Source organism: Apostichopus japonicus, chromosome 17, assembly GCF_037975245.1.
Source record: "Apostichopus japonicus isolate 1M-3 chromosome 17, ASM3797524v1, whole genome shotgun sequence".
In the NCBI taxonomy this organism is placed as follows: Eukaryota; Metazoa; Echinodermata; class Holothuroidea; order Aspidochirotida; family Stichopodidae; genus Apostichopus; species Apostichopus japonicus.
The window spans coordinates 13,648,997-13,676,543 of NC_092577.1; the positions used below are offsets into that span (position 1 = coordinate 13,648,997).

General features: G+C 38.0%; 1 protein-coding gene across 1 annotated transcript in view; it reads left to right on the forward strand.

Moving 5' to 3' along the window:
* The window catches only part of LOC139984945 (sorting nexin-17-like), a 41,062-nt gene extending 14,102 nt beyond the window's left edge, over positions 1-26,960 (forward strand). The window contains exons 5-12 of the mRNA XM_071999099.1: positions 272-356; positions 2,042-2,111; positions 4,000-4,092; positions 4,634-4,834; positions 6,888-7,076; positions 10,244-10,357; positions 12,282-12,344; positions 21,714-26,960. Of these exons, the coding sequence (XP_071855200.1) occupies positions 272-356; positions 2,042-2,111; positions 4,000-4,092; positions 4,634-4,834; positions 6,888-7,076; positions 10,244-10,357; positions 12,282-12,344; positions 21,714-21,815 (917 nt within the window). The 3' untranslated portion in view covers positions 21,816-26,960. The remainder of the gene's footprint in view (positions 1-271; positions 357-2,041; positions 2,112-3,999; positions 4,093-4,633; positions 4,835-6,887; positions 7,077-10,243; positions 10,358-12,281; positions 12,345-21,713) is intronic.
* The last annotated feature ends 587 nt before the right edge of the window (positions 26,961-27,547 follow it).

Consider the following 27,547-nt stretch of genomic DNA (forward strand, 5'->3'; position numbering starts at 1 on the left):
TAGGACCACAATTACTTGGACTATTTGAGCCCAATCTTGCTATGATAATATTATGTGTATTGTCATATACCCCTACGCAAGGAACCACAGTGCCCTTGGGCTCTTGTACTTGTTGTGTAGTGGGAGGACATGTTGGTGCAATTGTGAAAATTTGTAAGTCGCTAAGATTAATCCATGCTGTTATAATTTCATAAAAATTGTCTGTGAAATTTAATTTTAGGAAGCTTTTGACAAACTACTGTTCTTGTTTTCTTTTCATGTATTTGTCCAGTTGTCAGAAGACTTCAGGATTTTGAATCTCCATACATCTCCCTAAACAGTGCCGAAGGAAGGAACAAACTTGTCTTCCGAAGATGGTATGTCTTTTCCTTTTAAATAATACCTTTATATTTTTATTTATTTCTATATGTATTCCTTATGAAATAGTCTCTTAGTATATTTATATGTAAACTACTGATGGTCTGTAGTATATATGCAGAATGTTATGATTACTATTAAGATGACGAAACAGACTACGTTGATGGTTAATAAAGTGTGTTTTACCCAAAGAGACTCACCTTAAAGGGATTGTGACCTCTGGCACAAAGTTAAGTTTTACTTTGGTGACTGTTGAAAACCAACTTCCATCAATCAAGGTTGTATTTCTATAACCACTTAACATATAAGATTCAGGGCAAAGTCTGGTAATCTTGCTAAATGGTACTTAGACTAATTTCCTGTTGATGACATTTTCTGGAACAAGGAAAAGTACTGTACCTCCTATCATAGGCATAGGAGCCCAATTTGATTTGGGGGGGGGGGGGGAGGGGGGCTGTCTCGACTTACCCGAAAAATATAACCAAATTTTTTTCGCGCGTTCAACATGTTAATGTACATATCATATAGGCATGTATCGGTTATTACACCGCATGCCAATTACATACAATCATTTGCTGTGATAATACCAATTTGTGGGGAAGTCATTACAATAATAATGATGATAATAAGTTTAACCATTGAAAAACAAATTGCAATTTATTTTTCTTCAGTTGGTGCCCGAAAAATTCTCAGCACGTTGCCCGAATTTTCACAAAAATATTTGATTGGGGGGGGGCCTGCAATCTCCCAGCCCCCTACGGCTATGCCTCTTATCAAACTGCTGATATAGGACATTGTCTGGTTCACCTATTCATAACATAAATTATATTAGACTGTACTAATAGGTATTAATTTAATAACTGGTGACCGATGTTGGTTGCCATGCAAAAATTGCAGAGCATTTTTGGTATCTTAACAGTCCAAACTACATCCTCATAACTGCAAAGATGTATTATTTTTTTTTTTTTTTCATTTTTTGTAAATTATGCATCTGGCAACAGTAGAATCAATGGTCACCATGTCACTTCAGCTGAAAATGTCTTTGTTTTTCTGTCCTTTTTTTTTTCCACCGAGGAAAAAACAAAAAGAGAAATTCTAACTGCAGAGAAAACATATTGCTTCAGGTTTCAAGGATAAATACAATGAGGATTATGATAGACTCAGTAAAGTTTTGGACCAGATGACATCATATACGGCAGGTCCAAGCTATTTGCACTGTGAAGTACGGGACATTTCAGAGACTTAAATGTGTCTAAAAGTTATAAAAAATCTATTTTCCAGAAACTTTTTCAGGTTTTCATATATTTTATTGCTGCTACTATATTACAAACTCATGAAGATTTCCTACACTTGCTTTAATTAGGTCCCATCTTAATTAATGTACAGTGTGACGTACGGGACAAGAGAATTTTGTGTTTTTTTTTACTAAAGAGCAAAGCTGAAACCCCTCTGAAATTAGGGTAGTCCCCTTCCTGGAGTAGTGAAAGGTTTAGCCAGTCAAAATAGGTTATAATCAATCGCCTGTTAAGGACAAGAAAGGGGTTTCAACTAACAGTGAAGAATATGTTTGTCTCTATTATTTGCGACCCCTTTTATGAGGTAGGAAACTTGTGGCATTAGAGTGTTCTAAGATTAGAAATGAAACAGAAATAACCTGCTTCCTTTTTTATTTTCTTCTCTCCAGCTATTGGGATCCTATATTTGATGAGGAAGTAATGAGCAATAGAGTGGCCTTACAGTTATTATACATACAGGTAAAAATAGTCCCACTCCCTGCAGGAATAATAGAGTGGCCTTACAGATATAAAACATACAGGTAAAAATAGTCCCACTCCCCGCAGGAAAAATAGAGTGGCCTTACAGCTATTATACATAGATGTAGAAATAGTCCCACTCCTTGCAGGAACAATAAAGTGGCCTTACAGCTATTATACATACAGGTAAAAATAGTCCCACTCCCTGCAGGAATAATAGAGTGGCCTTACAGATATAAAACATACAGGTAAAAATAGTCCCACTCCCCGCAGGAAAAATAGAGTGGCCTTACAGCTATTATACATAGATGTAGAAATAGTCCCACTCCCTGCAGGAACAGTAGAGTGGCCTTACAGCTATTATACATACATGTAAAAATAGTCCCACTCCCTGCAGGAACAGTAGAGTGGCCTTACAGCTATTATACATAGATGTAGAAATAGTATCACTCCTTGCAGGAATTATAGAGTGGCCTACAGCTATAAAACATACAGGTAAAAATAGTCCCACTCCCTGCAGGAACAGAGTGGCCTTACAGCTATTATACATACAGGTAACAATAGTCCCACTCGCTGCAGGAACAATAGAGTGGCCTTACAGCTATTATACATACAGGTAAAAATAGTCCCACTCCCTGCAGGAACAGTAGAGTGGCCTTACAGCTATTATACATACAGGTAAAAATAGTCCCACTCCCTGCAGGAATAATAGAGTGGCCTTACAGCTATAAAACATACAGGTAAAAATAGTCTTACTCCCTGCAGGAACAGTAGAGTGGCCTTACAGCTATTATACATAGATGTAGAAATAGTCCCACTCCCTGCAGGAACAGTAGAGTGGCCTTACAGCTATTATACATACAGGTAAAAATAGTCCCACTCCCTGCAGGAACAGTAGAGTGGCCTTACAGCTATTATACATAGATGTAGAAATAGTATCACTCCTTGCAGGAATTATAGAGTGGCCTACAGCTATAAAACATACAGGTAAAAATAGTCCCACTCCCTGCAGGAACAGAGTGGCCTTACAGCTATTATACATACAGGTAACAATAGTCCCACTCGCTGCAGGAACAATAGAGTGGCCTTACAGCTATTATACATACAGGTAAAAATAGTCCCACTCCCTGCAGGAACAGTAGAGTGGCCTTACAGCTATTATACATACAGGTAAAAATAGTCCCACTCTCTGCAGGAACAGTAGAGTGGCCTTACAGCTATTATACATAGATGTAGAAATAGTATCACTCCTTGCAGGAATTATAGAGTGGCCTACAGCTATAAAACATACAGGTAAAGATAGTCCCACTCCCTGCAGGAACAGTAGAGTGGTGGTACAGCTATTATACTGTACATACAGGTAAAAATAGTCCCACTCCCTGCAGGAATTATAGAGTGGCCTATAGCTATAAAACGTACCGGTACAAAATAGTCCCACTCCCCGCAGGAACAGTAGAGTGGCCTTACAGCTATTATACATACAGGTAAAAATAGTCCCACTCTCTGCAGGAACAGTAGAGTGGCCCTACAGCTATCATACATACAGGTAAAGATAGTCCCACTCCCTGCAGGAACAGTAGAGTGGTGGTACAGCTATTATACTGTACATACAGGTAAAAATAGTCCCACTCCCTGCAGGAATAAAGTATTGGATACTGCAAAATCATTTAAAAGCAAAGTCAGGAATCAGAAATATACTCTATTCAGGTAGAGGTGGTAATAGGGTCAGAAATATACCTCTATTCAGGTAGAGGTAGTACTGGGGTCAGATATATACCTCTGTTCTGCAAGAAATGTCAGCTTGCCCTGTCGTCGCTGCTTTCAAATCCTTCCCTCAGATGTTTTCTTTTCTTTTAATTTTTACTGTTTTTCTTTTGTTAACTTCCAGACGGTGCAAGAAGTGCAACAAGGTTGGTTGTCTGGTACCAAGGAACAGTTTAAGAGGCTAGATGCTCTGAGGACCAAAAATTCCAGGCGAGAGGTAAGTATAATTTCTAAATGGTAGCATAAAACCAAGCATTCCTTTATAAGACTGGTTTTAGTTGCGTAAAACTTGCCTACACAATTGTATTATCATTTGCACATTTACTATCCTTCTTTAGTTACTGTTTTTTGTTTGTGGAATCGACTCGATACGTCTGTAACGTGGTTACTTACTCACAAAATGCTTCCTGAAAACTGTAGTATTCCTAATTTTGTTGTAACTTGGTAGTTATTAATTATCAAGCCACGTGATATTCAAACATATTTAGATACACCTCAGGGGTTAATACAAACCTTTATTGATCTCATACGTAACTAATTTATTTTCCATTTATTACATTAGAGAAAAGTTTGTGTCCCACAAAAATTTTATGAATATTTCTATTGCATTGTAACGTTTGAAATTGATGCCTATCTTCATGTTCCCTGGTGCCATTCAGGTGGACCCAGTTTGCTCATTGCATTGTTAAAAAATTCCCCTTTTTTATTGTTTTTTTGTGTTTTTTTGTCTCTTTTTACAAAATATTTCCTCTTGTCAGTATTTACAATTTGCAAAGACAATGAAGTATTACGGCCACATCATATTCAAGCCTTGCATAGTGGATTACCCGGAGCCGGACACCAAAGTCACAATATCAGCAGGAAACAAAGAACTTTACTTCAGAGTCAAGGAAGAGGGCAAGGACAAGGAGGGTGTCTTCCGAATCACGAGAATACGATGCTGGAGGATTTCACTGCTGGTAAAGGGCTAATCATTCTATTATATAACCTGTGGTGAATCTCACTGTGTAGGCCTGGTGGGGGGCGGAGCCTAAGGCCTTAAGGGTACACACTTTTACACACTCACTATACCTAGATTGAGCTATATGCAGGGTAGGCCTGGTGGTATGGCCAAGCCTAAGGCCTTAAGGGTACACATCTATACACACTCACTATACCTAGATTGAGCTATGTGCAGGGTAGGCCTGGTGGCATGGCCGAGCCTAAGGCCTCATGTTACTAGCTATGTATTGAGCTATTAAAACGATTTAAGAATAAACGCTCGCAAACCTTCATTGGCACTGCAGTTAATAGCTATAGGGCGAAGGTCGTTCATACAAGAGATGACAGAACATTTTGGCACTGGGATAATACTGGATTGTTTCCATAGATGAGGCACCTCCCCAGTTTTGAAGGACAAATTGTAAATTACAGTAAAAATGTGAGCCAGCTCTATTGTACAATACTTCAAAACCTTAGGTTGGACATTATCGGGTCCAGCGGCCTTAGATGGGGTTAACCTGGAGAACTGCTGTCGAACGTCCCCCTCGGACACCACTAAGTCACAAGTAAAATTTGTCAATAAGGTTTGAAGCTTACTATATTCATCTGTAAAATCTTGCTGGTCAAAACGGTTATAAAAGTGATTCAAATCATTGGCATAGTCAGGGCTCATTTCTGGTAAGTGGCGAGAACTAGAGCAAGTCCAGGGTTGCAGCTTTGCGGGTGGCACACTTGACTTGTTGATAATAATGCACACTGCTTCGTCTGAGATTACAATGGTTAAAATCACCGTTGATTATAGTGAGAGCATCCGGCGCGGAGGTTTCAAATTTATCAATAATGTCAATGAGTTCCATTGCCGCTGATTTGGCAACATTGCGATGTGGAACATAGACAGTGAAAACTCCCGTGGCAAGTAATTAGGGCGACATGTGACAGTTAAAATCTCGATATTGGGGGAACATGAGTGACGTTTAATATGGGAATTATTCGGGTGGCACCAGTTCTGATTCACGTATATGCACACCCCACCCCCTTTTCCTTTCCCGGATTGAGTTGTCCGATCCCCTCTTAATAGTGTAAATCCTTCTATCGAGGCATGGGAGTCAGTATGGTGTTCGGTAAGCCAGGTCTCGGTGAATGATAGTATACTTGGATTCCGAAATTCCTGCAGAAATTTGCAGTTAGCGGAGATCTCATCAATTTTATTAGTTATTGATTGTATGTTACCCATTATGATAGATGGTAGGTAGGGTTTGTGATTCAATCGCCTGTTCCTCTTCCTCACACCTCCTGCCTTGCCCCGTTTCCGTTTTCGAATTTCCTTGGGAATGCCATTGTCAATGAACAGACGTTGTAACTCACTATGTATAGGCTGGCTGCGTAGTGCGTAGAGCTCGGCTGTAGAATATCTCTTGTCGGCGGTCGACTGAAAATCACTGATTTCTCCAAAACAAAGAGATAATGTCCCAAGAAATACGACCAATATGGTGATCCAGACGATTGGCTTCATCTTGTATGTATGAAAGTAGACGATTATACAAAACGAACATTAAAATGGACGAAAAACTGGAGAGAACTAGTGCGAGTGTGTCGCCACTAGAGCAGCGCCACCAGATTCCAATCACACACTCACTATACCTAGATTGAGCTATGTGCAGGGTAGGCCTGTTGGCATGGCCGAGCCTAAGGCCTCAAGGGTACACATCTATACACACTCACTATACCTAGATTGAGCTATGTGCAGGGTAGGCCTGTTGGCATGGCGGAGCCTAAGGCCTCAAGGGTACACATCTATAGACACTCACTATACCTAGATTGAGCTATGTGCAGGGTAGGCCTGGTTGGCTGTTTTATCAATCACCAGGGGAGTCTTATGTTTGGGTAATGTTACGGCCTTAAAAATTGATAGGTCATGACTAGCGTAGGGAAATCACAATATGGGTCTCCACGGAAACAGTTTGTGAAAGCAGGGCCATAGATCGTCTGCACCTCTAGTTACTTTCATTATCTTTTATTACCCCCTCACAGGGAGAAACCAACCCAACAGGTGACCATAAGAGTGACAGCCAATTACAACTGTCCTTTGAATATTTAGTATCCAAGAGTAAGCTGCAGTGGATTAATGTTGTGACTGAGGAAGCGATACTGATGAGCCTGACCTTGCAGAGTATGGTAGAAGAGCTCCTATTGGTCAAACGAGGTGGGAAGGTCAAACGGGTAAGGCTCTCTTTAAACCTCAACTTGTTGTGCAGTGTTTGTGATGGATGAGTATAATTGGAGGAGTAATGGCAGATAACAGGGTGGCCAGGTGTGTTGGGAAGAGAAAAGATAGTATACAGGTGGCCAGGTATGATGGGAAGAGAAAAGATGGTATACAGGTGGCCAGATATCATGGGAAGAGAATAGATAGTGTACATGTGGCCAGATATCATGGGAAGAGAATAGATAGTGTGCAGGTGGCCAGATATCATCTGAAGAGAATAGATAGTGTGCAGGTGGCCAGGTATCATGGGAAGAGGAAAGATAGTATACAGGTGGCCAAGTGTGGAGAGAGAGGATAATATAAAACAGGTGTCATTGGGAGAGTAAGGATATCATTCAGTTGGCCATGTATCATGGGAAGAAAAGGATAATAAACAGGTGGCCAGATATCATGGGCAGAGTAGGATAATATACAGGTGGCCAGGTGTCATGCGAAGAGTAAGGATAATATACAGGTTGGCAGGTTTCATGGGAAGAGTGTCGATAGTATACAGGTGGCCATGTATCTTAGGAAGAGTAAGAATAAATATGCAGGTATCATGGTAAGAGTAAGGAAAAATAAACAGGTGTCATGGGAAGAGTAAGGATATTATACACGTGGCCAGGTTTCATGGGAAGTTAAACAATAGTATACAGGTGGCTAAGAATCGATTTATTCACTAAAAATTTACTTTGTTTTTTTCTCTCTTTCAAGTTTCATTGCTTTTAACATGTTTTTAATACTAATGTGAAACATAAAGCCAATGGAAATGTTGAGAATTGATAACTTCATATTCATTTTCATTTGATGAAGCTCTTTAAGAGAGTGTCTGTAACCTGTGCGAGGAAGAGGGCACCCTTCAAGAAATATTACCAGATAGTAATGAACGTACTCAGTCTCCTTCGATCTCCCAATATGTTTTGGCCATATTCGCAACATTTGTGACATTATTAGACGGAATATGTTCTTGGCTGATGCAGTATTATTGATAGGGGAAAGGGGGAGGGGATGTTGTGCCCCCCCTCCCACCACATCCACCCAGTACAGTATTGTTAAAACTTCAAAAGTGCTCCTTTTCATGAATTGCAAGAGCTCCTTTTTGTTTATGAAAGTGCAATTTTCCATATTTGTAAAGTAAAAGTACCCTGTGTTTCTTTTAAAAAGTGCCATTTTGACAAAAAATTAATTTCTTGAAAATTTGAAAGAAATATGGTGTTAAAACTGTGCCATTATGTTGAAGAACATTCAAATTTGTGCTGCAGAATGTATGGAGGATTGATTCTGTTGGCAAGGTCTGAGGGGCTTTTGTGGTCTTTCCCCTCAAATCAGAGTGATTTGTTCCACTGACCCTCAACGTTTCCCCCACCCCCCTTTCCCTCTCTTTCCCTTACCAAAACCATCATCCTGGTGTTAAGACTGTTTCAATAGGGATCTGCTTCAGTATAAACCAATGCAAAAAATAATATATCAGGGTATAAGGGATTCCTACATGCTTGTTTAAATTAATAAGTGTGAAATGGTATGTTTATGTAAAGTAGCTAATAGCTTAGGAAAATGTCCTAAATTTCCAAGTTATTTTTCTGATGTTCAGAGACTTTGCTTGTGAAACTGTTCTGCATCAAGATGACAAAAAAATTAAAATAAGTTTGAAGCCAAACAAGAGACACAGTTGTATAACATTTGTTGGTATCATAATAATAATAATTAAAAATAATAATGAACAGTTCTTATATAGCGCAACTTACAATAAAGTCTTGCCACGCTGTACTTAACCCTGGTCATTGTTAACTTGTTACACCTACACACCAAAGTGTGTACAATTCAAACAATCTCTCCTGGGGAACCACAGTGCACCACAACCATGTGTCCCCCAGGGACACTTCCCATAGGGTGCAGCCACTAACCGGCGCATGCAACTTTATTTACAAGTCGCCTCGCAAGTCCCCATTTATACACCTGGGTGAAGAGAGGCAATTGAGATAAAGCACCTTGCCCAAGGACACAACGCAATGATCTGGCCAGGGTTCGAACCTGTAATCTTTAGATCACAAGTCCACTGCCTTAACCACTTGACCACATTCTCTTTGTTTTCTAAGCTGACAAGTACTCCTCCAGTAGTGTTATTTTCCAGCAGTTTTATAACTTATTTCTCCAAAGGGACTGGTACCAGGAGTTTCGGATTCATGCCTCTGTTCTCGACATAAACGAATCTTTACGACACCTGTCATATTGCTGATATAAACTAAAAGTTAATTTTTCCTTATCCCTCTACCCTTCACATCCCTGGCCTCTTAAGAATAAATAATTCTCTTTCCCTCAATAGTATAACCTTGTCCTCTCTATTTTACTGTATGGTTGAATCATATGCATCATAACCCAAGCAGTTTATTGTTCTCTTCATCAACATTGATCAAGTGTTTTTGATGGCCGTGATTACATATACACTTGTATTAAAGCTGGCCATGGTATTGTTAACTTGACACCTCTGGATCTGAATGGATGGACCGGGCTGTTCTGGTTGCACCCGATATTTATGAGGAAACTGTCATGTGCTGATGTAATTGGCAATGTGACCTTGCATTCTGACCTTCCTTTTTCATAATACATGTGCATGTTAACCTCGTCAGCTGTATGAGACCAGCCGATTCTCATGCTGCTAGTATACAATACTATTGTACTGCAACATTAACAAAAAAGGATTAAAAGTATAAATTGTTTTCATAATATATATCATTGTACCATGTTATATTATATACAACAGTATTATTACGGATGTTATATATTATTATGATACAATATTATTGTAATATACTATGATGAATCGAGTTATACTAAGTTTTTCCCTTTTAAGTTATCATTAAAAAAGGGCACTTATAAATTGATGAAGATGTGCATTTTTGAGACTTTTAATCAAGCCTGGATGAGAATTGTCCCCCTCCCCCCCCCCCATGTCTCTACCTGCCATGTTTTAACCATTAAAGGATTCGAAATCAGGAAAGTAGACTTTATACTAATGAGCTCTGTTTTATACTCAAAATTGCTTTATAAAATTTGATGTAAAAATTTCAGTGGCATTTTGAAATCAAACTATTATTTCTAATAGTTAAAGATGACTATATAACTATATTTGTTTACATTTCAGCCATCAGATCGAATCAAAGGGCCCACCAGGCAGTTTAAGGGACGGGATGGAGGTGTGGTCACATCTGTGTCATCAACCACACCTGGTATTCCAGAAGATTCATCTAAAGCATCGGTGATTAAAAAAATATTAGTATTTTATTTTCTCTTTCTGTACGATGAGTAAATTTGTTTAAATAATTATTGGAACTGTATAAAGCAGAAAATATGTGAGGAAATATTATGAAAGGTTAAGGTTTAAAACGAATGAAATGATTAAAATGTATGGAAGATATATGGGGTTTATGGAAGGTATATATGAAAAGTTCAAAATGTACCATGAAAGGTTTAAAATGTATATACTGTGAAGGTTCAAAATTCACTATGAAAGGTTCAAAATATACTATGAAAGGTTTAAAATGTACTATGAAAGGTTCAAAAGGTACTATGAAAGGTTACAGTTAGTTTCAAATATTTTAAGATAGTGTATGCAATCCAAAACAGGATAGCTGTATTTAAATATATGTTAAAAGGTATCCAAATCTGAGTAGATATGTCGTAAAAACAACCAGTAATTAAAGATGTTGATGGAACTTAAAGATAAACAAATTATTCATTAGAATATGATCACTAAGACAACTGATGAAGGAAGGGGTGTGTGGTGGTGTAGAGGGGAACAAATTTTTGTCGTTAGGTTTTCAATGTGAAAGGGCACCACAGACAAGTTATCATGTCTAGGTTTTTGATGAGCTATCTTAGTCTACAAAACATGACACCCTATTTAGAGCTACCAACAATTACATACTTTGTTGCTTCAATTTGGTATCGGCATGATACAAGCTTTCCCCAAAAAATACCGGAGTTAGAAAGATCTGAAGTAATAAATGGTAAATGGCTTTGTAAATAAACATCTGCTACTAATGAACAAATTGTAAACTGACCTAATTTGAGTCACCCTGTTAACCAGGCTAATAAATAATTTTCTCGTAGATGTCTTAAAGTTGTTTTTATCAGTATGTGGTGAACTTGAAGCAAGTTTAAATTGATTGATTGATTTTTGTGAACGACTTATCTCATTGGAATTTAACTGTGTAAACTGTTTGGTTCTTTGCACGTGCTGTAACTACAGGAATTTCTCATGTGTGCAGCCTGCGGTCACATACTTCACAGAGCGTTTTCGTTCACTTCGAAATGTTAAATGGAAATATTGAAAACTTAATATGGCCATTTATAACTGAGAATGTTGTTTGAGTCTCAGGACTTTGTAACATAATAGGATGTAATATAATAGGATGTAACTTTACTTGTGAAGATGTGACATGACTTGTCGATTCCTTGTCCTATGAAGAGAAGAAGGTTGTTGAAAATGTAGTTGGCCTAGGCTTAGTACTACCAACAATAACGTTAAAAAACCAAACTTCATCGGTAGCCATGACAACGTAGCTTTGGCAATGATCAACTTGAAATTTCTTAGACAAATGAAGCAGCAATTGTAATGTTATCGAATCTGTAATGTTGCCTTTATTTTTATTCCCCCTCCCCCCAATACCTATTTAAGTTGAATTTCCAAGTGGGCAGCAAAGGCTACAAAATGCTTCCCAAAGCGCCCAATGTTTAGAGTTAAATAATATTAGTATATAATTGGCTTTGAAGTTCCATGAGCATTGTACCAGTTTCCTCCAATATCAGTAGTTACTACAGAAACTACAACCTATGATTATTAGAAGCAAGTCAATGTTTTAAGTTTTTATGAGAAGGATTGTAACTAAATGGCGAGTAGTTCCCAAACTGTTTTGTTGAAGTCTGCAGATAACGTACCTACTAAATATTTTTGCCAGACTATCAGTTTTGAAGGGAAAAAATAACGCAGAAAGATTCACTATTTGAAATTAGTCGATGCTGTTTCCTATTGGTCGGCAGCTGTGCTTATCGAGATCCCTTTCTAAGTACTATTACCGTATGAAAATCAAATATTGGCGGCGTAGGGTGACTAGTCAGGGCTTCAGAAGCCTCCTCACACACATCTGGACGTCTCTCTTTTCATTATTTTTGTTTTTTAGACGCAGCAGTCGGAAGAAGATCCCAAACCCTTGCTCAGCACAGGGTCTGTCAAGAAAATCACGGTACGTCTAAAATTGAAGCCAGTTATAGGTTGCAAACATTGAAATATTTGCAAAATATTTAGTGACTTTGAAAAGGAGAGCGGGTTGGCTTAGAAAAATGGACAGAGGAATGAACAATATGAAAAAGAGTCCCCTTAAAGGGTATCTTGTCATGTTTTCTTATTTTATCTTTATGTCTGTCTGTTTGTCCATCTGTCTGTCTATCTATCTATTTTAGTATCTATATATATGTCTGTCTGTCTCTCTGTCTGTCTGTTAATGTGGGAACTCAGTTTCTGTCTCCTGTACCAGTCCAGATGCCAGTGACTTAAGTAGTTCATGGTCTGTCTGTTTGTCCATCCGTCTGTATCTATCTTTTTGTGTATCTATATATCTGTCTGTCTGTCTGTTATTGTGGGCACTCAGTGTCTGTGTCCTGTACCTATCCAGATGCCAGTGTCTTCAGTAGTTCGTGCCGATGTAACTCTACAATTTTTTCTTTGTCTAAAAACTCGTAGGAAGGTATCGAAGTATGCCAAAACAGAGAATAAAGAACAAAGAAAAGGAATGAAATTGAAATATAACTGATATTCCTAATAATTAAATTTCTCTCTAAACCCAATGATAATATTTTTACTGTCACCGGGTTAGGGTGAAGTCATGTGTTACATAGATGGCTAGGCTTTAATTTTGTAGTCTCGGCGCCTTATGTGTTCTGATGTTATATTTCCTCTGAATGACCTTTGAAAGGTGACCCGACCAAACAGCTGATGTACTGTTGTGTAATTTAAGATGGTGTGCGGCTCATGCTTTTGATAGTGCGTTGTTGCCATTCGGTAATTCATCCCAGCAGCAAAATATGAGATGCTATGTGATACCTGTCACTTGATCTTCAGGACAGTGTACTATTCATTGATCTAAAAACACAAAAAATGGATTGTATAACTTAATGTATCCGTTCTTCCACGTAAATTGTTATTAGCAAGCATTGGAAAGAGTGCTGGTTGGTTGGGTGGGTGTGTTTGCATCTAATGTAGTTTGGGTTGATAAACCAAAGTTCATTCATACTTAGTAAAGATTCCTAAATCCTATTGGTCCATTCAGGTCAGCTGACCGTGGTTAATCCTGTGAGTAACGCACAGTAAAATTACGGGGCATCACTTTAATAAATCTTTGGTTATATGTAACCAAAAATGTTTTGTTTTATGATTTTTCCCCCACACAAATGGTAGTGTATGAATGAACGGGGTTAATCAACGGTCTAGCGTGCGTTACTCACATGATTAATGCACTCCGGGTGTTAATGCTATCACTGGATGCACTCAGGCTCCGCCCTCGTGCATCACTTGCATTATCCCCCGATCGTGCATTAATCCTGTGAGTAACGCACGCTAGACCGTTGATTAACCCCTTATTTTACAACATTGTAGATCCTTGGTCCATGTAGAGAATACACAATGCTATATTGATGGCGCTTAGCATTCATTTAAAATGTCTTTGTTTACCTTGGGCTGCACCCTGTATGTGCGTCGTGATCAGCTATAATGCACGTCGCTGGATAAATTTATTCCTGTATGCCCTTACGTACAAGACTATAAAGCCAATGCACAGGCATTCGGGCGTCTGCATACCCCCCCCCCCTTGAGATTACTAAACCATTTCCAGACCTCCTTGTAGTAATATTACAAAGATGGCTTCAATGTAAGGTTTTGTTAAACTGTAGAGCAACTGTCAGCTAACTTAATAAACAAACGTAGAAATATGAAATAGCATGAAATCAGCCAATATTTTTGAGGAAAGGTTCCAGTAACTTGAGGGAAATTTTAACAAGTCATGTCAAACATTACTAATGATAGTTTATTGCAATTTATGCTAGATTCACAATCTCTTTCCCTTTGTTTTTCTTCTTCTTTTTCTTCTTATTTTTCCCTTTTTTTACTCCTTTTATAATTTTTTACCTCATTTCTCCCTGTTTATCTCTGTTATTTCCTCTTGTTTTTTTCACGCTGTTAAATGTTACAGCACGTTGTAAGCGACTTTAAACCTTAACAATACCCCATACAATAGAATTCTTCCCAGGACGTGGTGATTCTTTAGAAATCACAACCGAGGACCTGGAATTCTTTTGTTCAAGTCCTCGGTCAGAATACAAAACAAACGCACACATACATACATACACACACACATGCAAAACACTGACAGCATAATTTCCCAGATATGAAAGTTCTGTATATATAGTTGCACATACATGTTGCAACACTTGTCCACAGCAGATGCTGCTAAATAAAAAATAAATAAACATAAATTCTATCTATAAAAATTTGTTAAGTAAATTTACCAAGCCCTCATTCAGTCCTGACAGAAATATATGTTAAGGTTTGGCTCGATATTCATAGTACGTCATCAATTTCAGTCATCTTTTGGCCATGTAAAGATTATTGTGTGTGAACACCAAATAGACTGGACTGGTTTCACCTGTTAGCTACCACCCAAAAATCAATAGAAAGATAAAATTGAGAGTCAACATTAAGAGCAAAAATTTGTTTGATTAACAGGGGGGGAGAGAAATCACAGTGAGTTTTATTCCGGTTGCATCATTACTTTCTAGTCAGGAAAAGTTAATATGTTTTTTCAAAGCAAATGTCTGAAAGGGAAGTGTGGTTTAAATGCTGCCTTAAATGTACTGTACATGAAACTAAATGGCATTTTTATTGTATTTCATTGTTGTAACAGAAACGTACGTTTTTTTACGAGCAAGGTGATAGCCACACAACTGTGGTAATTTTTTCCCCCTATTTTAGTTATATTTTTACTCAGGACATTTTCTGCTCTAACTTGGCAAACGATCTGATGGCTGAAACATGAATACATATGATTATGTGATATATATAGTTATATGATATATATAGTTATATATTCATCTTTAACTGTTAGAAATTAGTTCGATTTCAAAATGCCACAAAATGCATACTTACGTTTTCTGCTCTAACTTGGCATACTATCTGATGGCTGAAGCGTGAAACACATATGATTATATGATATATATAGTTATATGATATATATAGTTATATATTCATCTTTAACTGTTAGAAATTAGTTTGATTTCAAAATGCCACTGAATTTTATGTGTCAAATTTTAGTATGCAACTTTGATTGAAACAGTATTAAGTTTGGAGAAAGTTGGGTAAGGGAGGAGGTTAACACTTGACTAAAATGCATGCGATAAAGCATAGCGCTACATGTCCAACAGAACATATGCCGCCTGCGTTGCAGTCTCATGTTTTCAGATTCAGTACTACTGTGTACTATGGTACAAGTACCCAGTGTTCGATTTTTCCGGTATCGCATCGCAAAATGCGATCCAAAACGACAAACTTGCGAGACGTTTCCAAATCAGCATCGCACATTGTGCCGATTTGTGCGATTCAAATTCCTAGTCAGATTTGGGAGCAAACACTCAAACCTTAACTTACGAACTGTCGATCACAATGTAGAAGTTATAATTTATTGAGTTTTATACTCAATGTACAACTTATTCACTTGACCGTATAGCGAAAAAAAAACCTGAAAAAAATAATATCCTACCATAGTTAAGTGTAAAGCAAATAGCCTAACCACCTCGGCAGTTACGGATCTCACGTAACTAAAAGGTTCCCTGGCAACGTGCCAAAAAAATGTTAACAAACAGGTGTTACACAGGGGATGAGCTCACAGTTGTTGGGAAGGTACCTGGGCAAATTCGCAGCACATGTACCGTGGTACAGTAGTTGGGTATAGGGTTAAACACTGCAGTTGTAAAAATGTACGCATAGTGCACGCTATTCATTGTTAGGCAGTCTAGAAACGGGGCTTTGCTGAACGTTGTTTGTTTCATAATATCGGAAGTTTTGTAAGTTGCACTTTTTAAAGATTGAAAGACAGATTAAATCTCTTTTCATTTTATAACATAATATAGCTACTTTAACTTGTCATTTTAAAATTTTCATCAGTTTTGTGACAATTTAAATAAAAAAAGTTGTCAGTATTTTGCATCCTCAACTGCGAATTTTTTCATCGCCAGACATCGCAAAAAATGACAATTTTCGGGGGCTTTCGCCCCCAGGATACCCACGAGGGGTTCTACCCCATGACCCCACCATAGCCCTAAGACGGGCCCCTGGACACCACGCCTTTATGCTCGCACGTTACGCGTGCTAGGCAGGCGAACACCGGCGGGAAATCGGCAGTGTGTTCGCGGGAAATTGAACAAGATTTTCCAACACTGCTGAACTGTGCAGTTACTGCATGCATCATGTTCAAGGTTTTCACGGAGGCCTTTGAGGAAATGAATGGTTAGTACAGTGTATATATGCTGCACTAATGCTGTGTGTAGGCCAAGGTTCACGAAGGTCATTGGTTATATTCGCGCGCCGTAGACATGTTTTTAGATGTTACGGAGAGTCAGGTTTCCATGGATATTAATCGAAAATGAATCTGAGTTTAACTGACGCTAAAGAAATGGATCCTATTGGGCAGATTAACAAATCATTGCAAGTATAAATAAGTACAGGTAGCTCTGCTGTTAAAAAGAAAAGTTCAATATCGGTTTGCTGTTATTGGCAATTAGGCAAAATTTTACCGATACCGATATGCTGCCGATATTGCAAATATCGGCCGATACCGATATTGAAAACGATTATCGTAGCAACACTAGTATAAATAATAATAATAAACAAACATTTTCTAGTTAATACATTGATCGCCAACATTTGGTCCGTTTTGTGGTAATTTCAAAACTGCTATTCAATATTGGGGAACTGCTATGCAACAAAAATATTGTATAGCAATTGTCGAAATTTGTTGCTATGCAATTTTTTGGCCATAAGTCGAACCCTGCAAGTACCTATCTTGCGATCTGATGTAACACATACCTGCCGTGCAGGCTAAGGCGTAGATATACCCTGTCATACAGTATAATGATGCACACACCTGTCATGTAGTCATATATTTCTTAATACTGTGCTACAGTGTACCATGGTACACATTCCCTGCTGTGCGGGCTAAGGCTTAGATATGCCCTGCCATACAGTATAATGATGCACACACCTGTCATATAGTCATATATTTCTTAATACTGTACTACAGTGTACCATGGTACACATTCCCTGCCTTGCAGGCTAAGGCCTAGATATGCCCTGCCATACAGTTTAATGATGCACACACCTGTCATGCAGTCTAGTGGTATAAATGCCTGGCTTACAACCCACTGATATATTTAAATTGTATTATGTTTAATAGAACTAGTACTGTCCTTTTCTAGTTACATTTGGAATGAGACAATCTTTGACAACCAGTGATTATAACGATGAAAATGCCACAAAGTTAGAAATCCATTAGTATACCAGCATTTACTGTACAGTGTGAAGCACAATTAAATCTTAAACTGCAGAAATGTGGCTAAGTCAACATTTTAAATTTTACAGTTTCCACATTTGTGTCATTTTATTCACGGTCGATTTGTATCTGTTTTCTGTTTTTTTCGTTCTACCAAATCCTAGTTTTTCTGGTATTTTATATTTGGCTTTATTGAGAGTAGCATGTTATAGTGTTAGTCCCCTGGGCAAAATTCGGCTACCTATACCATGGAGGTAAAACAGAGCCTATACTTTACTTAACTTCAGTAGGGTGTTGTCTCAAAGCTATAAAAGTCTTGTACTGTAGTTGTTGTTTTTTTTCTTTGTCAGGAAGTAGACTCATTAAATGGGTGTGTTACAGTGTAATTGTATCTGGCAGGTATGTCGTTGGTACAAGTCTGGTGGATATCTTCATTTCTGTAAAATATATATATACCGACACAGTTATAATACGGCTTGCGAGGATATCTTTTAGCATACATACCTACATACATGAGTGTGGTGGCCAATTGGCTATTGGGCGTCAGACTTGTGATCCAAGGATTGCTGGTTCGATTCCTGCCTAGTTCATTACGTTGTGTCCTTGGGCAAGATGATTTATCTCAATTGCCTCTCTCCACCCAGGGGTTAAATGGGTACCTGTGAGGTAACTTGTCATTGGGCGCAGTATATAACTGCCGTCGACTGGAGGGATTGTCTCTTGGACAGGTTATCATTGACCAGGGGTAATTTAACGTCTGTATAGCGCTTTGAGACCTATTGCTGGTATAAAGTGCTATATAAAAAGCAAATATTAAATATTAATATTACATTCATTTGTGTTAATGGTTACTGTTAAATCAGTGCCTCATCAAATATCTAACCATCAAGGTGTACCTTCTCGTGCAGAGAATTGAAGAACGATATTATTGAGAAGTCATGGCTCGGAATAATTCTATACGCTGTAGACTGGTACTACGACAGAAGCGAGAAAGTTGCCAAAATCTTATTCAGGAATGTACCATTGCTATGTTTATTACTTGCACTGGTGTACGTACAATACCAGATGTATGACAATTGTTGGATATGCTTGCAGGCTGAAATGATTTTAAAGCAGCATTTTGCGTTGGGTCGCTTTTTTCCACCTTTTTAACATGTGCATCGATTTTTTTACATGTATCAATCATTAAACAGCAAACTAAGATACCATTCAAGTTTCACCCTGCCAAGAGCGTTAATTAGCGAGTAATTAACGATTTATGTCGATAATGAGAAGAGTGTCCTCGACAAATTCCACAGTTAAAATTAATCGCATACAATTCCGCCAAACCCACTAGTTTGAATTCAACCAATCAGAGATGCAGGTTTAGTTATGAGCCGTTGCTAAAAATAGGTTCAAGACTTTGCGTTGGTACAACCAGGGAGTTGTTATGCAACTCCCTCGTACAACTGCCATATAGACTGTACACAAATCAAGCGTGGTGTTATATTACGTATTTGTCAATGACGTTCGTAGTGTTTAAATATTCATATTATGGCCGAGGTTTATTGGGTTCCCAACGGAAAATATCTTGGAGAACAACAAAGTTGAAAGTTGCAAATTTTTCGACTTTTATGCCACCATTTGAAGTAAAATATAAATAGATTAGTTAGTTATGTATGTCGTTATGGCAAAGTGGAATCAGTGAGGTTGAGAAAAATCATAGAAAAGGACACAAAATGCTGCTTTAATATGTTATCAAAAATTGTCAACATACAGCTGGCTATATGTTAACAGATCCATTATTTAAAAGAACCAAAGCAGTTTTGACAAAAAGAAAACAGGTAATAAATGCTAAAATTGAACATTTGCTTAAAAAAAAAAGATGTAAAATTATTGATACAATACTTGACCAGTAAAGGTATTCTTTCATCCATGTCCAACAATTGTCATGTATGTGGTGCTGTATGTACACCTGAGCAAGTAATAAACGCAAAAACCATGGTTTATGGGAATGGCACTTTGTAAGAAAAACAATTCATGTAACTTTTGGTATTTATTAACTCCATTTTGTTGAATAAGAGCTGAATGCTCAGATTTCTTAAAATTAAGTTCTGTTCGAATGCATTTGAATGGTTTCATGTTGGTTTGTTTGTTCCTTTTTATCTTCTTATATTTTCTATTTTTTTTATTTTTCTGAGCTATCATACCAGTCATATAGTATTTAGTTACAAGCTTTATTGAACAAGTGTAAAAGCTGTGATACAGTGTTTAACATCGTTCATGAAAGGCTTGCTTCGATCTGAGGGAGTGTTTCAGTTTCCACTAGCTAGACAGCAGGTGTGTCTGTAGTGGTGATGATAAAAGTATAGAAAGTGCTCAGGATTTTGAAAATTTATAACCGGAAGAAGTTTACAATTGGGATCAATAGCTCACAAATGGCATTGGTCTTCTTTGTTTTCATCTATTAGTGATGGGAGTCTTTATCAAGACCTCCCAACAGGACAACAGTAACCACTGGTAACCTCTTACAACCAGTGGACACAATTCAAACAGTCTTTACTCGATCGGGTGCTTTACCCCTACCCCTCAGGGGGGGGGCATCAAATGACATGCATCCACAGTCCAGCACACTGAACTGTAATTTACTAGTTATTTGATAGCTATGACAGGTCCCCATTGATACACCCCTTCCCTTTGAGAGCTTGGGGGGGGCAATCCAATAGCATTCATCAACAGTCCAGCACACTGAACTGTAATTTACCAGTTATATGATAGCTATGACAGGTCCCCATTGATTCACTCCTACCCCTCAAAGGGGGGGGGGCATCAAATGACATGCATCCACAGTCCAGCACACTGAACTGTAATTTACTAGCTATTTGATAGCTATGACAGGTCCCCATTGATACACCCCTTCCCTTTGAGGGGGGTGGGGGGGAAATCCAATAGCATTCATCAACATTCCAGCACACTGAACTGTAATTTACCAGTTATATGATAGCTATGACAGGTCCCCATTGATACACCCTACCCCTTGAGGGGGAGGGGGATGGGTGGGCATCCAATAGCATGCATCCACAGCCCAGCACACTGAACTGTAATTTACTAGTTATTTGATAGCTATGACAGGTCCCCATTGATACACCCCTACCCTTTGAGGGGGAGGGAGATGGGTGAGCATCCAATAGCAAGCATCCACAGCCCAGCACACTGAACTGTAATTAACTAGAGCTGATAGCCAAGTCAGGTCCCCATTGATACACTTGGGTAAAGCAAGACAATTGACAATTATTTACCACAGGACACAATGTAATTAACTGGCCATTAAGACTCAAAACTGGTGAATTTGAAACCAGATTTCTTCAACAAAGAAAGCGTCAAATGGGGACAATTTTCACATGGTTAGAAAGAGAAAAATAAGAACTTTTTGGGACAATGTATCCAGATCTTTCACCAGACAATTCCATTAAAGCAGCGGTCTGGTGTATTTTTGTGATGTATGAAAGACAGTTCATCTTACATTTCCATAAAACAGGTTCCACTCTTGATAGCATACATTGTTTAATAACAAACTGTTCACATCGACAAATGAAGTAGTATCAATATAATGCTCTATCTATATGCACTCAGTTAGAGTGTTCATAAGACCTGTAAGACCTAATCAGAGGGGGTGGGGGTGAGGACCCAAAAGACCTGATGAGAGGGGGAAGTGAGTGGGGACATCCCAGCCCTGTCCCAGGGTCAGTTACTGCCCTGGAAAATATGGTGCTGGTCCAGAAACATTTGTACTCAGGAGAACAGTTTATTCTTATTTTTCGGGATAATACTTTAGTATACTGAAGAGTTCAAAGAGTTAGATAGGTGGGGCCTGACTGGGCTCTCAACACACCCCTGTGTGTGTGTCTAACAGTAAGTTACTGACTGGGCTCTCAACACACCCCTCTGTGTGTGTCTAACAGCAACTTACCTGGTGATATTAGGCTACAGTATTATGCATTCTATAATCATTAAATCTCATTTCTGTCTCTACTCCAGGATATGTTTCATTCTACGCAGTCTCCGTCTCCCGGCTTCGTCGCGACATCTTCGGTGGAGAATGACATATTTGACGGTGGCATCGGTGAAGAGGATCTGTAAGAGTAGAGTGCTTCCGTCGTCTTCGAGAGACTACAAAAATCAGGTCAAAGGTCATCCTCTAATGTGACAGCTCTGCATGTAGCAGATATATGGTTTGAAGATACTAATAGGCACTAATATTTTAAAGCCCCCCATCCATTACAGATGCTACCGCAATTTGAAGTTAATTCTATCCCTTCAAATTTTCACTTTTTGAATGGCAAAGTTTGTTTAGCTCAAGTCTGCACCCTGTTGCCATGGAAATGAGTATCTTACCAATTAATCTCTTACATGTGGCTCCAGGCTTTCTCTTTTGCTTACATTCTTGTTAATGCTGGTAGACTTCCCTCTATTTTTTACTTTTTTTTTTATTAGTTTTGTATTGATAGTTGTGTTAAATTCAGTGTTGCTTGCAGTAACTGCCACTTCAAAACTACTTCTCTGAGTAGGCACTGCATTTATTTCACTTGATGGTAACTAGACCAAATGTTTTAGAGCATTAATTTTAGTTTCATGAAACAAGGTAACTTTAGAGGACATCAAATATACTCTGCCATGTGCCACTGCTTAACATTTCTATGGTGTTGACCATTTCTCTGCTGAATTTTCCCTCTGTGTTACTTATAGCTTTTTCATAGATAATCACTTCCAAACTGATGTAACTAGACTATATAATACAAAATATCAAACCTTGTGTGATTGATAGTAGCTCCTACTTTTTTTTTTTTTCTTTTTTTAATTTGCTCAGAAATCATTTTAAATGCTATAAAACATATCATTTTTGTCAGCGAAAAATTCTGAATTTGTTCTGCCTTGTCTAGCCAATGCCTTAGAATTGTTGTATTCGAAAGAAGAAAAATATGATGAATACTCGAGTTATGTCGTACGGTGCCTGCAAGATACAGCCTTGTAAGCTCAGGGAATGAAAGCTACATCATGTACTTTAGTGTCATAACAATCTTTAGTTCTGTTTGAAAGCCCAAGTGAGCTTTTCTTGTTATAGTTAACGTCTCATCTATCTAGTTGTGGTCTTTCTCTGTGATCAGTCAAGCTCAATTAGTGATGTCTTATTGAGTTGTCATGTTACAATGTGAAAGTACTTTTATGACCAAAGATAATTCAACAGCTAGGACAGATTAAAAGTATGAGGATTGTTGGTGTGAGGCTGCAATGGGGGCAGATGGGAAGTTGGTTTTATTTTTGGGAGTGGTGGGTGGGGTGTCTTTGATTTGCTTTTCCCTTTCTTGGAGGAAGTTGTGCCAAGCAGTTGAAGGAGGCAGCTGCTCATAACAGCTAGTTGGTGTAATCAGTTTCAAAGCTACAAACCATTAAAACTAACTTAAAAATTAAAATATAATAATTGAGTACTGCCCTCAAATTGTGAAGGAAACTAAAAATGCAAAAGTACTCTCATACATGTTCCTTCCCCTCTCCCACCCTCCCTCCCTTGCCCTCTCCCACCATCCTTTCCCCTCTCCCACCCTGCCTCTGTTCCACTCTCCCTCCATTCTCCTCTCCCACCTTCCCTACCTTACCCTCTCCCACCCTTCCTTCCTCCCTCTCCCACCCTCCCTTCCCCCTCCCTCCCTCCCTTCCTCTCTTTTAGCTATCCCTCTTTGGAAAGACAGCTTTGGTGTATTTGAATATAGGAGCATTATGCGCAGATACAAAAACTGCAGCCAAGTTAGGAACACTTTTGGCCATTCAGACGAGCACACAAGTGAAATTTATTACGATGTATTTTAACAAGGTATATATAACGATAAAATTTACAGAGTTACAACATTCTTTTTTGTACTTTCTAATCAAAAGCAGGGTTTTCAAATCAACTTACAAATGTAATTAGTTTTTTATCAACTCTCTTATTAAAAGTCTCTTTTGATTTTCTAACAAAATAATTGTATGTGTTTGTGCATCTCTCACAGTCGGTGTTAACATTTCATGGTAGAAAGTGTCAAAGATAACCACCAGCCTTTGATAAACACTATGTATGGAATTTGTGTTGAGGTCAAAGGAAAGGGGGTAGGGGAAGGGGGAGGGGGATAGGTAGAGGAAGGTAGGGGAAAGGGGATGGAGAAGAAGCACATTGATAAAACCTAATATACTCTGGTTTTTGTAACCTGTTTATGATTGTTACCAGTGGAGACAACACTTAATGGATGACCAAGGCTTGAAGCGAGCAAGATTGTTGGTTTGTAATTTACTTCCAAATGTTATTGGATGACTAAGGGTTTGAAGCGAGCAAGATTGTAGTGTTTCTATTGTTATTTTCTTCCAAGTTCTGTTTCCTTACAGCTGTAAGAGTAATATCCTTTGTTCTATTGTGATGTATCACAGACATGTATCTTATCAAATTAGACGAAAGGCTTCCGTCACAAAATGCGGCACGCCATCTGTACCATACTTACGTTGCCGTCGAAGAAAGAGTACGTTGCCATCGCGGAAACTTCCTTTGTCCAATTTCATTCCGTTGCCCATTTTCATTCCGTTATGGGAGTAGTGACCTGTGATGGTGGGCCCTGTCCTACTTCTACCAATCAAGTTTTCAATATGATACCCAATTCTATGTGATACACATTTCAATATGATACACCTGAAATTGCAAAACTTGTTGCAACTAATTAGTTTCAACAGCAAATTTCCATGATGACAACCTAAGTTTCCATGTTGGTGAAGTAAGTTTCCGGGACAGCAACCTAAGTTTTCCTGACGACAACCTAAGTTTCCATGACGGCAAAGTAAGTTTCCATGAATACAACCTAAGTTTCCATGACAGCAACCTCAGTTTCCATGACGACAACCTAAGTTTCCATGAAGACAACCTAAGGTTCCATGTTGGCGAAGTAAGTTTCTGCGAAGGCAACTTAACGACGGTACAAATGGCGTGCCATGACAAAATCTGTGATGTATCTTGTGACCAATTTCAAGGATTCCCAAACTGTCAGGACCACCACTCAAAGTGAAAAAGGTCTCACGTTGTGTCAGGGTTCGTAGAATTCATATGTAACATTAAGGTAATTCTTCATATAAGACTTTTTTAATATATATATTTTGCATAATTATCAGTAAACCGCCACATAATCCTCCATCCTTTAACAAATATGAAATGCTTTATGAAGAAGATTATAAAATATAATAAACGATATAATTGTTAGAAAAACTATTTTTTGTAAGTAGATGGTGTTGGAAATATGACATACAACAAATTGTGATATTATTAAGTCAAATTATTAACAGGAGACTTTGGTCACTTTAACACGATATTTAAGTTAAGCCATGCAGGACATTTAATCTTCCTCTTTATGTAACCTATAAAAATTTCACCTGCTTCTGTGTCTTAATATTACAACAGATAATTACTTGCGATATTATGGTACCAATCTCATGTTTATACTATGTAATAAAGTTATTACATATAAGATTACATAATTATTTTGATACTTGGGTAATATAATATAACAGAAAAGCCAAAACATGTATAAACTTGTTTCGTTTACATGCTACAATTCTGTAATAATACGAGGGACAGTTACACTCCATACTCATATATATATATCATGCATACTGTGTAATAACGTTATTACATAAGAAATATTACATAAAAATTATGACGAGATTTGAGTTATGTAACATGGACAGCATAGATACATAACTAGTCTTTGATATAAAGCAAAAGTAGTATTAAATGCTGCAATTCCTGCATATTATTTCAAGCTACGACTTGCCATACCTTTGCGCTTATCTCATGCAAGGAGTGTAATAAAATTATTTACATATATAGGACGCATGGAATAATTATGATATTTAGGTTTGTAACAAAAAAGAGCAAAACTTAGACACATGACCAGTTTCTGTGTAGAGGAAGGAACTGTGTGTGACCTGCTGCTACAATACTGTGTTATAACATCATATAATGGTGCAAGTAATTTGTGAGAGCAAGGAGGACATTCTTGGCTAGAATGTGATTCAAACCATGTGTTATGAGGATTGCAAACATTCCCTGGAGAGAGGGAATGGGAGAGTGAGGGGATATAAGGGGATAAAACTAAGAAAACAGCAGTGATTGGGTTTTCAGAGAAATTTTAAGAGTGCACAGCATGAGTACAACAGCATGAGTTGAGTACCAGTAAAACATGAGTATGAGTACAACAGCATGAGTATGAGTACAACAACATGAGTACCAGTAAAACAGTATGAGTACAACAACATGAGTATGAGTACAACATGAGTATGAGTACAACAGTATGAGTACAACATCATGAGTACCAGTACAACAGTATGAGTACAACAGCATGAGTACCAGTACAACAGCATGATTAGGAGTACAACAACATGAGTAGGAGTACAACAGTATGAGTACGAGTACAACATGAGTACCAGTAAAACAGTATGAGTACAACAACATGAGTATGAGTACAACAGTATGAGTACAACATCATGAGTACAACAGCATGAGTACCAGTATAACAGTATGAGTACAACAGCATGAGTACCAGTACAACAGCATGAGTACCAGTACAACAGCATGATTAGGAGTACAACAACATGAGTAGGAGTACAACATCATGAGTACAACAGCATGAGTACCAGTACAACAACATGAGTAGGAGTACAACAGTATGAGTACGAGTACATCAGCAAAGTTTTAATCAATACAAGATACAGCTTTGGGAGAACGTGATCTCAACTTATTTCTTGGTCATTATGTGATCACCTGGGTCTCACAACATGTGGTAGTGTCTCTCGTATTTTTTCTTTGAACTGTACCAATGCTTAGACACATACGCATGCACAGTTTGTTTATATAGTAATGGTAGTTCAACTGGTTTGTGTCGGTTCATATAATGTTATATTTTCTTGTTACTAATGATGGTCATAGTTAATATGATATTTTGCTATGGATAGAGGTGCCTTCTATTCACTGCCAACAAGTGTATAGGTCTTTAAAATGAAATCTTAGGCATTCTTACCACCCCCACCCCCTCCCTTAAGCATACATTCCCCTCCCCTTACTTTTTTTTCATATCAGGATAATATCCATTTGTCAAGCATATAATTTCTTCTATATTATCTTTTGTACCATGTAAAACTACAACAATCTTTTCATCATATTGCTCTTTCGACTTTAATTTGAATATAGTCAGAAAACTACATGACATAAAATGATGTCCAGTCCGTGTGTCAATCTTTTAGTCTGTATGTGTTTCCTTGTTTTATATACTTTATGATATATATATATATATATATGTTATACTCTGACGATTAAGATAAGTAGTACGGGCTAATGAAAACATGCCAAGATTAGCTTAACGAGATCAGCGGTGGTGGTGGTGGTGGGGGATGCGGGTGCCATTGTATTCCCATGTATACTGTCATAATGTACCCCTATAAGGTGAAGTGTGCCACCTTTTCTTTTTGTATTCCCTCTTTATATAGTATACTACTTTGATGATGAAGGTAACACAAGCCTAGTCATGTCAGTTGCCCAAAGAAAGGGGTGGCGGGGTTGGGGGCTTGTGCACCCCCCACTTTGTTTTATAACCTCAAATGTGGCCCTTGTCATAAGTTTAAAGTGACCTTCTTTGTTATTGAAAAGTACCCCTTATCCATTTTTGTAATGGAAAAGTGACCTATTGTTGAAAAATCAAACTAATTAGAAAATACCCGATTCGTTGAAACATTAGAGATAAGATTTAAGAACAACTTGTACTAGAACTTGTGGTACAGCTTACAGAATGCAAAGAGGTTTCATA